A 15,331-nucleotide genomic window follows, 5' to 3' on the forward strand; every position below is an offset into this window, starting at 1 on the left:
GTCAGTCGTCTAGATATGGAAACACTCAGAATCCCATTAGTGTCAGGTGAGCTGCTATCACTGCCATACATTTGATAAACACCCCGGGTGCTGAGGTGAGACCAAAAGGCAGGGCTCTGAACTGATAGTGACTGGCTCCTAACTGAAAGTGCAGATATCTTCAGGAGTGTCTGTTCATCTTGATGTGATAGTACCCGTCAGGTTGCTTAGATCCAAAATTGGTCTCAGGTTCCCTTGTCTTCTTTGGTACAAATAAACCCTGAGTAAATTCCTAATCCTCTTTGGTTTGGTGGGACCTTCTGGATGACTCTTGTCTAGCAGCTTTTCAATCTCCTGAGCTGCAGCTTCTCTCAGAGTGTAATGTTGGAAAGCTTTCTTCTTTTGATTGCAAGAACCTGAAAAAATGGTAAGAAATAATCGCTGATTATTATATTTAGCACCCAAGAATCTTTTGTTATAGAAGCGCAGGAGTCTGCGTGCAAAGACAAGTACTCCCAGACTGCAACCAGAAGTGGGTAGTCAGGCAACCCTTCAGGAACACTGAAAGGGTCTATCCAGAAATAGACTCAGAAACCCTGGCTTTGTGGGCTTCCTCTGCTACAAGGATGGTGTCTTCCATTTGAACTCCCCCCTCTGCCCCTGGAGGAGTTGTCCTCGAGTGGATCCTGGAAAGACACCTGGGATTTACAAGACTAAATTTTATTGCCCCCTCTGATTCTGAGGAAAGGATTGATAAGGGGTAAAAAAGCAAATCCCTATGGCAGACGGGGTCTTTTCTTCTTGTTCACGGAGGGAAAGGGTTTCTTTAACAGAAGGGCCAAACTAGGATGTTCCATCAAAAGGTACACTGATGAAACGCTCAGCAAAATCACATACCCACATCCAGGCATGTCTCCAGATGGCAATCCCTGAACCAGCAGCCTGTACGGTACCCTCTGCAGCATGGGATATCTTCCTCATGGATGCACTGGAAATGGATAATAGAGTGGCCAGTTGTGGAGATGACAGCTTATAGTCCTCTGCAGACATGGACTCAGAGAGGGATTTGGGGAACTTCTTGGACAAATCCCTTTGGAGTCTTGTAAAGTGAGCTAAATAATTCAGGGACCTCAGAACAAGGGTTGTTGAAGCAAATACGTGCTTCCCAAATCTGTCAATTGCCCTCAACTCTCTATTAGATGGATGGGCAGAGGAGCTCTGCTCAACTAGCTCCTTTACTGTGGCTGCCACCACAACCATAGCATCAATAGGGCTCCTTTGCTCCAATGGGGTCTGTCCTTTGGTGGTGCCAAAATTTTATCTGGGTGTTGGGGAATTGGTTTGACAGAGTCGGGTTCCTTCCATGCCCAGCAAGAGACCAGGTCGATAAACTCATCAGCCAGGGGAGTCACCCAAGGCATAGATGGCTTATAGAAAGTTACGGCTCATATATACAGAAAGTTTCCAGAAAGACAGACTCCTTTGGTGAGGGGTTATCTGAAGACTATCCACCCTTTTGCTTAAGTTTCTCTAGGATGTCGGAGATCTGGGGAACCCTTCCCATTCCTTGAAGTCAGTATCCTCTGTGAGAGATTCCCTATGGGAATATGTGCGTCTTATTTTGCACAATCTCTTGTGGAGAACCTCCTCAGTGGGATGCTCTGAGGAGGTAGCTGAAGAGAGATGAATTTCCTGTAAAAAGCTGACTGGATGCTAGTTGGTACTGGTTTTCCCTGCGGAATAGGATTGATGGGATCAGATCTCGGACTCGTAAGAGGAATACGTATAGGATCCAAGAAAGGGAGAGAGATTGGATCTCTTGATGATAAAAGGCCATCTTCCACTACCTTGAAAGCAGATGGACTTGTAGAAGCCATGGCAGACTGCACCAGGGCCGAAACTTCTGAAACAGCCAAGCATTGACAATGTCCTGATATGTACCTCAAGGAGGTAGCCAGACCCAAGCTATCTACAGCCAAAGCTCCAAGGGAAAGGACAACTCTGTCAACATCGGATAGGAGCAGAACCTTTCAGGGAAACTGCTGGAATCTAAGATCTGGTTGTCTTCAGATCCAACACAGACTCTTTGGGGTTCTCAGATCCAAAGGCTCAGAAGCCACAGGACAGAATAGAGAAGGAGATATGATTACACAGGAAGTGGAGGTAAGTCTCACAGTTCTGATGGAAGCCAGAGGTAGAATAATCCCATCTGGATCTGAGGAGTTTCCTCATCATCTTATCCACATTGGTCTCGGAAAGACTTTTGGAGGATCTAGTGGATGAGATAGTGGACTGTGGCCTTGATTCCCTCTATGGTGTAGTTTGAATCCAATGGTTTCCTTTTACGTTCTGAAGTTTTTTGGAGCTTCTTATGAGGCTCAGAAGCAGCCACAGTGGAAGAGCAGAATTTCAGAGAAGAAGTAGGGGATCTCTTTCTAGACTCTGAAGAAATCTTGTTTACTAGGGGTTTGACCCGCTGGGGAAGAGGAGGAAGATGAATGCAGCAGCCCCTCAAGAATTAGTCTTTCATCTGTGAGAAAATGTTCTCGAGTTGAACTCAACACAAACAGAGCAAATGACTGGAAAGATATGCTGCTACTAAACAATAAACACACTCCATGTGAGCAAATGAATTTGGAATTTTGTGTCCACAGGAAATGCATTTCGGCCAGTTGGTATCTTGGCCATCACTACAAAGACAGTGAAAACATATAACAGCAAGTTTACTTGTTTTTCTTTAAATAGAAAAACTAGCAAAAAAAAAAAAATTCCAACAATGCTAAAAAGTTTACCCTTGAAAGAGCAGGAGAGGCAGAACAACAGGACAGACTGGTACCCACAATGGTACCCATGAGACTACCAACAAGGGTAGAAAAGGACAGTTAGAAAAAGAACTAATGGAAGAAAAACCCGAGAAAACTGTAAGTGTAGCAGGAGGATAGCAAAAGGATATAGAAAAGATAATATAAAGCAGAAACACTACTCACAATTCTCAAAAAAGGTCTGAAAATAAGCTCCTGAGACAAGGTCTGCATTTGTGCAAGATGACGGTAAACAAGATCTGAAGTACTGTAGGATGACTGGGACATTATGGGTAGGTAGATCCTCAAGTCTGTGGAAAGCATCTGAGTCAGATCTGAAGTCAGACCCGTAACCCATACATTGAGGAAGAATGAAAAGTACATCAAAAAGTTTATCTAAGGGCATGATTTAATTTGTAAATGCAGTCTGTGTTTTCTGTCAAAGGCAAAGATTTGTAATGCATGTAGTTTGTGTATTAAATAAAGAATGATAGTGGAAAATGCATGCTTTTTGAGACAAATTCCCTAATATGCATCTTGATATATATGTACATATTTTATTTGTATTTGTTTTCAAGAGGAGAACACTGATCTCCATGGACCTTTTCCAGACTCAGCCTGGGAGTGGTGTCTGGTTAAGTGACTTGCTGAGAGTCACACTGTTATGCAACAGAGGCTGGGAGAATCAAATCTTGGACCACTGGACCACAAGACACAAACTGTTAACAGCTCCTTAATACTGTAAGCCAACTGCCAGACTAAATATAAAAATGTGTGTCTGGCATTTGAGGGCAGTACAGAGGAGCAGCAGGCAGCTTTATCAACTCACAGCAAATGGCTTTCTGATTGGATTCTCGGCTAGGGTGTCATTTGTGCGTAGCATGCATGTCTTCCCCGTATCTGCATAATTTTTCAACAGGTGCTCCAGTTTCCTCTCACATTCTAAAAGCATGCAGAAAGTGGACTGGACACACTTAACTGACCATAGGTGTGAGTGTTCATGTGGTATGGAAGAACAACCACATCAGGGCTAACCATCCAACTGTGTGAGCATTGGCTTTAGATTGTTACTGTTAATGTGACGCCCTGTGTAAAAATGGGTTGTGGGTGGATGGATGAATGAATGGGCGTGTGCATAAAACACACAAGTTTATGTGTGCATAAATGTGTATATTACTATATATATATATATATATATATATATATATATATATATATATATTTATAGGATGTGTGTGTGTATATGTGATTTACCTTCAGTTGGTTGACTAACATCACCATCCTGAAGGTAAACCACTCTATGTCGAAGACTGAAACCTTGACCTCTTGTACGCATGTTATGAGGAAAAACCTTGTCTCATGCAACTTTAAAACTTTGTTTTTGCAGGGAAAACAACAGGGACTGTCAATCACACACTTGTCAACTATCTTTATAGTCGACCAAATGCGTTTGATAAAACAGATGTCGACCAAATATATACACATGCCACTGGTATTGTGCAGAGTTTGGATTGTTGAAGGAGGAAATCACTGTATTCTGTTTCACTCATAGTTACAATTAACTGTAATGTACTGAGTCAGTGCAAGACTTGCAGACTGTCTTGTCTTTATCCCCTCTGCACAAACACTGGCTCTGGAATGTTATTTCAGTTTTCAGTGGAAGGCGTTTGATTAATTTTTTTTTAATGATCTGCTCCACTGAAACATGGACTTGGTAGTAGTTTACATACTTGTGCATACAGAAAAAATACACACATGCACATCTGCAAAGCTCCTTGCAACAAGCAGTGTGGTGCTGCATTACAAACACAGATGGCTGAAATGCAATGGCGGGCGGTGCTACTAACTGGAACTTTTGAACTGCATTTTAACTCCGTACCCATTCCTGCACACCAGTTTGCAACTTACATTTAATCACGATGCTGCACTCAGTGACTGGTTCTTCTCAGCTGTGGAACATATTAGTCCTTGTGTGCATGATGATGCAGCTGTTCAGAAGCTGTGCATTGTCAGCCATGGCAGCCAGTTACAACTGAAGTCTGGCTTCCTGTGGCACCTCCAGGTCCGTTAAATGTGCTATGTATCTATATATTACATACGTGTGCATTTGTGTGTCTATATTACACACACACACACATATATATATATATATATATATATATACACACACACAGACAGATATGTGTGTGTGTCTATTTCTAAATATATGCATGTCTAATTCCTGAATTGTTTTATTTGGATGTGTACATGTCTGTGTATGTGTGTATGTAGACTTGAATGTGTTTGGGTGAGGGTTGCTTTGTGCAAAGGGATGCTTCCACTATACACTCTCACTGTTACTTTGGCACCTCTGTAGTCACAGCAGCTCAGTCAGTTCTGATGGGTTAGACATACAGAGCTGTGCAATACCCCAGTGTCGGATGTCAACCTCAGTGTACAATTAATTTCTGAATCATTTTAGCACTGTTATTCAAGCTAAGTTGCACATATGCATAAGTTCTGAGCATCACCAGTATGTGTACTGCCCACCAACACCTCTCTTCAGCAGCCCAAATACTCTACCATACATGAATCATGTTGAGGCATCATGCCTTTTATGAGTGTGCTAGTCAGACGTAGTATGCAACACACACATGAATGATGTCAACAGCCATTAATACTGCAAGGAAAAGCATGACCAATCAGATAGATAAAAAATCACAATGAAGGCATCAATACCTACACAAAGTTCTGATTAAACAAACACAGAATAAAGGATGTTTGTTCCTTTAAAATGTTAATTTATGAAATGTGGCTGCAATTTGTTTACAGTTGGAGGTTCAGCAAAATGGGTCATGAAATACTATAATCTCTGGCATTTAATCATTTTTTTTTGTGTTAATGCACTTTCCTTTTCAGGAACAGATATTGGGGAGTTTGTTGAAATTTCTAAACTCATCTTCTCAAGGTTTCAGCTGTCCGACTTCAGTAATAAATGTGCCTCTTCCAAAGGACACTCACAAAACTGACGGAAAAGTGTTCTGGTGAGGACCTCAAATAGGAACAACCTAAAAAGGCATTCAAATGTTATTTCAGCATCTGGGATAGTAAAGTTCATTTGGTGTAAAGAAGTCCTTTTCACAGACGCTTTTTCATTTTGCCTTTTTTTCCACTTCTTCGTCCAAAGGCTGATTTTCGCAGGTCCTGTAGGCACGGTTTATTTTTTGCCTTAAGCCGCTTTAGTCCACCAGACTGCAAAAACTTTTGTTTTGCCTTCATTTTACGCTCTTTCAAGATTTGTTCCTTGCTCTTCAACTCAGGGCGAGTCCTAGGTTGAGAACCTTGCCTCTTAGGGTATAAGGTACTCCTTCCTCGGTGTCCTGTATAAGGAAGACATGGGGTTAAAGAAGATTAATTTCCTGTATAAAGAACAGAAATGTTGTGCAACTGGAAAAAATCAAAATAATGATCAAGTATAGGAGTGCAAAAAACCCAAGATCATACGCAAAGTTGTGCATAAAAGTTCTCACCTTCTTCGTTATCAGAATGTTAACCTATACTCATTGCAACAAAAATGTTTATAAAATAACTAAGAAAAATGTTTATATAACAAAGGGGAAATAATAGATATATTCTTACAATTTTATCCCACCTATAAAGAAACCCTCCTAGATATGTCTAAAACTGACTTCATTCACATTTCCATTCCAATACAAGCCTATTTTTTCTTGGCAACTTCCTCCCTCACTCAGGGTTGCATGCAATCCTACACCAGCACAAGTATGATTTAGCCACTGCTCCTGCTACTTTGTCCCCAAGCACCAAGAAAATGCATGCTTCCTGCAAATAAGTAAAAAACAAGAGCTATACACTTACAATACTGCTAGATCAGTATATTCTTCCATCCATCTCAACCTATGGGATATCGAATCCTAGGCCAGCACTTCAGAATCTTGGCTCAGAAACTCTAATATCCCTCTCATGGTACTTTGTGTCTCCAAGTCTCCACAGATACAGTTTGCCCCACCCATATTTGACTGCTACCGAATATGTCACATAAGAAATCCTAAGACCATGACCAAGTTGTTTCAATAAATAAAGACTTTGGGGTGCTCCATGAGGTCCACCAAGAACCAACAAATACCAGTGTCAATTTGTTGGGAGGGATTGTTGAGATGGACAGAAGACGATAACCCAGATCTAACATCATGGTGAATACATAACTTTCAGATCTGATGCTGTATCCATTTGCCTTAACCTGTGGGACAGAGATGCCAGACTGGGCAGTATTAAGGAGAGAATATTCCACAGAATGGTGGAGCCAAAGGAAGCCCTTGACCTAGAATGAATATCAAGCTTGCAATGAGATACAAAGGTAGCCACTGAGCAATTATCATCCAAAGAAGCACAACTGAAAAAGGCTGTTGAAGTAGGCACTGCCCTAGTAGAATGAGTTCTTGGTTTAGAGGGCAAGGATAAATCATTAACAGTGTAGAAAAGGGATATGCAGTCAGAAAGTGTGACCTTAGAAATTCCTTTAGCAAACTTAACCTTCGAGGAGGAGACAATGAATTGGTCTAATTTTTCGAAGTCTTTGGTCCTACCTAAAATAAATCTCAACTAAAATTGCAGAAGGCCCAGTCAGTGAAAAATGTATTCACCCTTACTACTGAAATTTAGAAAAAATACTGTCAAATGAATAGAGTGGTTCAGATTTGACTATGAGGCCACCTTAGACAAAAAGGCTGAATCATTCCACAATGAAACCTTGTACCTGCGAACAATTGTGTTAAGGGGGACTAAAGAACACAGCCCAAAGTTCTGACACAATTCTGGCAGAGGTTACTACAATTAAGAGCAAGAACAAAAGAACTTGGATCCACCATCACAGCATACTCAACGGGTGTTTTGGCTAAGGCTTGTAATAAAGGGGGCAGATCAGGAGGAGGGACCGGATCCCTCAAAGGAGGTCGGAGAAGAAAGGTACCTTTCAAAAAGGCTTTAGATAACCTTAGAGAAGCTATGGAAAGATGGTTCTGACTGACATGAAAATTAAAAATGTCTGCCAGTTGAACCTTAACAGCAGAGTAGCTTGCTCCAGACGGAAACAGGATACCTAAAAAATCCAATAGCATCTAAAGGAGGGGAAAAGGTGTTTAGACCCTTTGATATGACCCATATACTAAATCTTCTCCTCTTTTCTGGTGGAGGTCTTCTGAGATGAAGAAATGATATATGCAACTATCAGACAGCTTGGGATTTCTGGCCATCATTGGAAGTGAGGAAACAAGAGGTCAGTCTGAGGGATTTTAGATCGGGTGAGCCTGGAACCAAATATTTAACAGTGCAAACGTCTCAAGAGACTGGTAAATGTTTAAAAAAAAAAGTGCGTTTATTACAATAAAAGTAAAAAGGTAAAATGCAAACACAGTAATCTCAAGCACTCGTAACTGTTAAAGCGCTTTCTTCTCTCATGCGAGACTTCATCTGATGATCATCTGATATACAGCCACTGGATCATTCAAAACCCGAGATATCAGTTTCATCCTCTGTCTCCCTATGCTTCATCCTTTTCTCAAATATTTTTTTGTTTCTTCAGATGATACCTCCTGCATAATGGAGCACAATGTCTCCCCAAAACCAGCCATGTGCCTCCTTTTTGGCAGCAAACACCTAGACAGACTTCTGCCAATGACAGATTGCCCTCATGGTGAAAAATACACAGTGACAAGAGTCAATGCTGTGCTCCAGGCCAAGACTAAACAGATACTTGCCATGGAAACCTTTATGCAGGATCTATTTTACCATATCCTAAACAGACAATCTATAGAAAGATGCAATCAGAAATTAGTATAAGACAGCTGCAGACTGAGGAGAGAAACAGGAATAAGAGAAAGGGGCGAATGGCTCTAGGGTAGTTTAGCAGATGTGTAGAAAGCTTCATCTACATACTTACATAACTGGTGTCATCAGTTTGACCTTTGAAGTCTATATGTGAAAAAGCATTACTCGATGTTGCTGTAGTGTGTTTTGTAAGATTATACTTTGTTCAGATTACAAGTGCATTTGTAGCCTTCTTTGAGGAAGTCATAGTTTGCATATAAAAACCTTCAACTTTAACATTATAAAGGGGACTTAACAGTCAAGTTCCTCAAGTTTACCATTATGAAATACAACACTATGAACTTAGGGTTGCAGCCAATTTGAAAGCGTACAATAATGACTTCAGCTATATTATGAAGTTTGGAATTAACCGATAATTCTGTAGTGAACTTACTTCTAATACTACCTCTGAGCAAAAAGACATTAACAATCTTAAGGAAAATTTTTCTTCCAGCTTCCCCTCACCTATCCTCACACCTTTGAGCCACCCCCTCCCGCAATTCATCCTCATACCTCTATAAATCACTCTGGACACTGTCCTTTTGGCACATTCCAGAATTACCAACTTTACACAAGGCAAAACAAAATGAGGCAGAAGTCTTCAATGCAAAGCAGAGATCTTCAAGTAAAATAAAAAATGTTTAATTTTATCCGTAAGCGCTTTTACAAGTCATTAAAGACTACTTCATCAGATGATATACAAATTAAAAAACAATTTCCTGTATATAAATAAATTCAAATTCCTAGTAATCCAATCACATCATTTGAATCACTAGTAACCTAGCAACTAAATGAACTCCACCATTGTCCACGTCATTTCATATATAACCACAAAAATATTCTTAAAACATACTATCACATATATAAACAGTGTAAATAAATATTCAAAGGAACATCCGTAACACAGTTACAAAGTGTCAAAAAACAGTAGCTTACGCTGTATGCTTTTTTAAAGGTGAACTATCACAATAAAATGGCAGTTCATATAGAAAATCAAACCCACATTAAACATATTACATCCCGTCCCTAAATAATAATAAAATAAAAACTGGCTCACAAACAGAACACATACAGTCAAAATTGGGGATGTCACCTCTACTAGCAGACCTGTTACCACTGGTGTTCCACAAGGATCTGTGCTAGGCCTCCTACTGTTTGGTATCTATTTTTCAGAGGTCCAGGTGAAAATAGATGGCCTGTGGCTTACCAAGTTTGCTGATGACTGCAAACTAGATGCAATGATCGAATCCCCCATAGATGTCAAACATACTACAAAATGGGCTTACATAAACAAATGACTGGTGTCAAAGTCACAGACTTAAACTAAATGCAAAAAAATGCATCATCATCCCTTTCGGCAAAGGGGATACCCCTGTTAATTACAACATTAATAATAGCCCCTAAGTTCAAGCCCAGTGGTGAGAGATTTAGAAACGCAAGTTGACAGTAGCCTTAATTTTGTTCATGAGGTGTCCACAGTAGTAAGGAAGGCCTCCTACACCGTACACCTCATGAGGAAGGATATAGCATCCAAAGCTAAGAAGGTTACAACTCCCTTATACTCGGCTCTTAGCAGACCACTAACAGAGTGCAATGCTCTCTTCTGTATGCACCTCACCAGACATCTGCAGCATCTGGAGAGACCTCAGAGATTTCTCACCAAGAAAATTCAGGGCCTACAACACATGACCTATACTGACACATGACCTATACTGACATACTGAAGGCTTTATTGCTTTACTCAGTATCGTATAGACTGCTTAGAAGAGACTTGTGCCTGGCCTACAGAGAAGTCTCAGACCCTGCTGTGATGAAGTTGATTCACATCACCAGATCCAGTGGGACAAGATTCACTTGCTATAAGGATCTGTGATATTAACAGGACATGCTAGACAGACAGATATGTCTCTCAGAGTTTGCCATTCCTTTGGAACAAACTCCCAATTCATGTAAAGCAGAGCTCCTCAATGACCCTATTTAAGTGTAACCTGGACATCTGGATGGGAAACCATAAATTTATTCAGGGGGTTTCACCTATGTCCATATTAGACAGGGGGAGCCAATGCTGATCTTAGATTCTCTCGCAAACAGACTATATATCTTGGTCCATAAGGGAACAACAGCATAACATGGCTAGGCTTGTAGGGGCCTTAGGGCCAATAGCCTAGTAACCTCCTATGACAGAACCCAAGAGTCTGAGGTGATGCAAAGCCAGTTTGGAAGCAACAGAGAAAGGTGGAGGGACAAGGGAATCTGGCTAAATGGAAGAGAAAGCAAATTGTCAAATACCATCAGGCTTATCCTGAAAAGGTATCTGAAAGACAGGAGTCTGGGTAGACTTATCAGGAGGAGCACACCGAGAATCCTTCTTGCCCTCAGGAGCAGGGCATGACTGCCTGCAAACAAAGGCAAACTAGGAAGGATAGTTCCTCTGAAACTTAGGAAGAGGATAAATAAAAATATGTTTCAGCTCCTGTTAAGCCTTACCCTTATCCTGGAAAGACTTAAGTCAGCAGCAGCAGACCCAAAATGATTTTTGTTATCCAAAGCAGTATCCAAATATTTGGCCTTGATGTCATCAGACAAAGCCTGAAGATGAAGCTGTGATAAACACCTCATGACTGAACCAAAGGTAGCATCCATGGAAGAGGCATCAGCTTCATAACTGCATCTGACTGAATGACAAGCAACTTGTGAAGTGGAGCCCAGCAGGGAGAGGGCCAAAGCCTTCTCTTCAGAGTCAGGAAGGTCAGAAACCATCTTAGAAACCTAAGAAAGGATAGCCAAAATATACCTGGCCATGAGTCTGGTAGTTAATGGCTCTAAAGCACAAAGTGTCAACAGTATAAACTTCCTTGCCCAACCTTTCCATTGCCCTGCTATACTTCCAAGAAGGCAACAGCTTGGTGGAGGGCAACAACTCGGACAGCTGGTCAGAAGAGACTTATACTACAGAGGGGTCAGTAGAAGGGCATTTATAAAGAAATTTGCACTCCTCAGGCACTTTGTAGAATCTATCCAGCTTCTTTGGTGCATGGGACAAGAGTCGGGGGTTACAAAAGCTGCAGAAAAGGTATTCAAAAAGGCAGCCAGAATAGGAGGAATAGCAGATGGTTTGGGATACTCCCATCTGTAGGAGCTCATAATACCTTTTTTGAAAAATCAGAGACCTGGGAACAATTCCACATGAACTCCATCATACAGGCAATGCTATCCTCAGGTGAGCTCTTCCAAAGGGGAGTCTGGACTTAAGGAATTCTCTTCCTGCTCTGAACCATATTCAAAGGGGAAAGGGATTTGGGAACAAGCTATGAATTCTTCAACAAAATCCACATCCTCCTCTGAGGAATTCAACTCCCTAAGTCCTCTTGAATGGAGTAGAAGACCAGGGAAAGCAGGAATAGAGACCCCTTAAGGTGGCTTCAAGGCCATCAAAGCACTGAACAAACCAGGAGTGAAATCCTGCCATTCACATCAGGGATCCTTCACAATACAGAAAATATGCTTTCTTTTTTGTTTCTTTTTCTGCTGGACATTTGCTCAAAACAACCACGGAGGGTCAGACTCCTGATGCAACCCTATAATAGCTGTAGGAATCTCCTCCCTCTCTAAAATCTGAGGAAATCCTCCATGGTCCTTTGGAAACAATCAGCCGAGGTTCCCCCTTAACATCAGGTACAGACATTTGAAACAGACTCAAAGGACATGTAAGAAATTGGACCCATGCCAGTCTCCTACGGGGTTCATAGGAGAGGAATCTAAAGCAAGCACTGGATGGTCTTTAGGGCATTTACCAGCCTCTAAAGAGGTGTCTGGAGGAGACAGAACGGTAGTCAGATTGGGCCTGACTTTATTGGCCTTTTTCTTGGCAGACGGCTGGCCCTCAGGATGGGAGGATTTTGCCATAGCACCCTGAGCAAACAACTTAAGACATCAGTTTTCCAGGTATATGGACAAAGAAGAGACACTACTACACAGAGTCTTAGGCACAAACACCTGGCAGATGCACCATTGCGCATTATCTTGGGAAGCACCCAAACAAAAGCCACTGGTTGTGACAGTCTTTATGGGGAATCTGCATCCCACTCTGACATTCTTACTTTCTGGATGACATGAACGCAATAAACCATAAGAAAAGGAAGAGAAGAAATTCCAAAGGGGCACTTATCTGAAAAAAAAAAGAAAAAAAAAAGCTTGACAACCAGCACAGCAGAAGGGCATTCAGGCAGACTGATGATAATGGCATTTGGATTGGTGGTAAAGAAGTTCTGAGTGTTTGTGCGTGTACATAACCTTTATGCCCTATGTTCTGTGTGGGGAGCACATGTGACATATGGCACTTATAAGAGCTGAAGGCATTGGCATACTGGCTGGACATTGGGCTATCCTTGGCAGGATATCCCTTAGGTGAAGAATACTGCAACAGTGATATGGGAAGACATCTGCCCATCTTCTGAGGGATGTAAAATTTTTGCCTGGTTTATGAGGTATGGCTTCTACCATATTAGGTTCCTGCCATTACCTTCATGTAAACAGGTCAATAAGACTGGAGGGACAAGCAAGAAGTAAATGGAGCAGCTAGCTCTACATGTCTCAAAGATCACACTTTCAACCTCATGATTTTGAGAATTTCACCAAAGGTGATATCTTTAGGAGAGGATTTGAAGTATGTGCCAGAGGAGGACTCCATAAAGGAGTCCACATGTCTTTTTATACTTCCTTTTCCTGGGGATCTCCGATTGTGACTGATTTGAGACTCCAGCACTGTGGTTCCTTCTTCAGTACATTTGGTTTGCTCTGTCTCTGGGAACCATGAAGTGAGGACTTGGAAACAACTGAATGGGAACCAGAGGATGGAGCCAGGGCCAAGGATATCTTCATAGAACACCTTGGTGGAGAAGCTATTATAGGTTCATAGGTAGGTACTTGGTTACAGGCCCTAGGGCCTATACAAGCCTAGCCAAAAAGATACCCTGGCTTTCGCCACCCAAGAAAATTATTTTCCTGTGCTCCTGTCAAGCAGAGCCACAGAAGTGATCCCTGGGGTGAATTTCCTATTACCCATCCAATCATCAAGATTTTTCTTGAAGAGTGCTAATGAGGAGCTCTGTTTGACATAGACAGGTAGTCTGTTCCAGAGTATGAGAAATCACTGGGAATCTATCCCTCCAGCATGTTCTGTTTATTGTGGTGACAAGGTTTAGGTCCCTAGAGCGTGTAGCTCGGAGGGATTGGGATTTCTTTAAGTGGAGCATGTCCAACAGCTCTGGGCTCCTCTTCAAAACTTTGAAAGGGACTTGGAGTCAAATGACTTGCAACTGTAAGCAGGAGTGCCATTGGAGACAATGTCACAGGGTCTGGGTATGGCAAATTGGCTCTGAAGCCAACAAAGCAGAGAGAGGTAAAGTACAGTTGTGTACCTACCACAAATGTAGATGTTAGAGTGTATTCACTGTTGCAGTCATTACTCTTGGGTTATCCTGCTGGCAGGCTACCCGCAGTCGGCCAGAATTCCAAAGTATAGGTCCGGTGTCGGTTGCTGTTGCCTCTTCCCTGACGTCAGTGTGTCAGGGGTATAAAAGATTCAGCCAACGCCATTTTCTTCAGTTTTTCTTGCCCCAGATGTCAGGTGCCCCCAAAATGGTAGGCTAAAAATATTATGCCAATAATTATACATGCAGTAAAATAAACATTTCCTTCATCTACAAGCAAATACACCACATAGGTTGTATAAGATAGTTAAGTCCCAGCAAAGAAAAGGGGGATGGAGGGTGGGTAAGCTGGACTGCAACAGTGAATACACTCAAACATCTACATTTATGGTAGGTACACAACTGTACTATGTTCATCGTATTTCACCGTTGCAGTCATTACTCTTGGGTTGAATCCCAAAGCTATGACTGGGTGGCTGGTCCTAAATAGGATTAGGAGAGGCTATAAGGCCTTGCAGAACTGCAGTGGTGAAGCCTGCTCTGGATTTAGAGTAGAGAGGTAAATGGTGGTGCTTTGTAAAAGTGTGCACTGAACTCCAAGTTGCAGCCTCTAAAATGTCTTTGGTTGGTACTCCTCTAAGAAAGGCTGCTGCCCTGGTAGAATGAGGGCTAATGCCCTTGGGCACCGATTTGCCATGTTGTGAGTAGCAGAAACGAAAGCAATGGCCTATCCATTTTGAAATAGTCTGTTTTGAGATGGGCTTTCCTTGAGATCCTGCAGCATATGCCACTAAAAGTTGCTCAGTTTTTTCTGAAAGCTTTAGTTCTGTCCAAGTAGAAGCGTAGTTGTCTGTGTATGTCCAAGGAATGCAGAAGTCTCTCACCCTTATTCTGTGGGTTTGAATAAAAGGTAGGCAAATGAATGGTTTGGTTAAGGGCCACACTGGACACTACCTTAGGCATAAATGTGGGGTTCGTCCTTAGAGAAACCCTGTCTGGATGGAAAATGATGAAAGGTTCCACAGCCATGAGTGCCTGTAACTCTGAAACTCGTCTTGCAGAGGTTATTGCTAGGAGCAGAGCCGTTTTCCAAGACAAAAACTTTATATCATCTGTATTGGCTGGCTCAAAAGGCGGCAGTGTGAGTTTTTCCAAGACATAATTGAGGTCCCATGCAGGTATTGGGGCTCTTCTTGGAGGTCTTATGTTTTTGGCCCTTCTGAGATACTGCCTTAGCAAAGGATGGGAAAAAATAGG

General features: G+C 41.8%; 1 protein-coding gene across 1 annotated transcript in view; it reads right to left on the minus strand.

The window, feature by feature from the left end:
• Window positions 1-5,543: 5,543 nt before the first annotated feature.
• The window catches only part of DDX54 (DEAD-box helicase 54), an 841,349-nt gene continuing 831,561 nt past the window's right edge, over window positions 5,544-15,331 (minus strand). Inside the window, 1 exon segment of the mRNA XM_044068440.1 lies at window positions 5,544-6,139. Coding sequence (XP_043924375.1) covers window positions 5,898-6,139 — 242 coding nt within the window. The 3' untranslated portion in view covers window positions 5,544-5,897.

This window comes from Protopterus annectens, chromosome 4.part0 (genome assembly GCF_019279795.1).
Source record: "Protopterus annectens isolate FY-2018-M chromosome 4.part0, PAN1.0, whole genome shotgun sequence".
NCBI classification, from domain to species: domain Eukaryota; kingdom Metazoa; phylum Chordata; order Ceratodontiformes; family Protopteridae; genus Protopterus; species Protopterus annectens.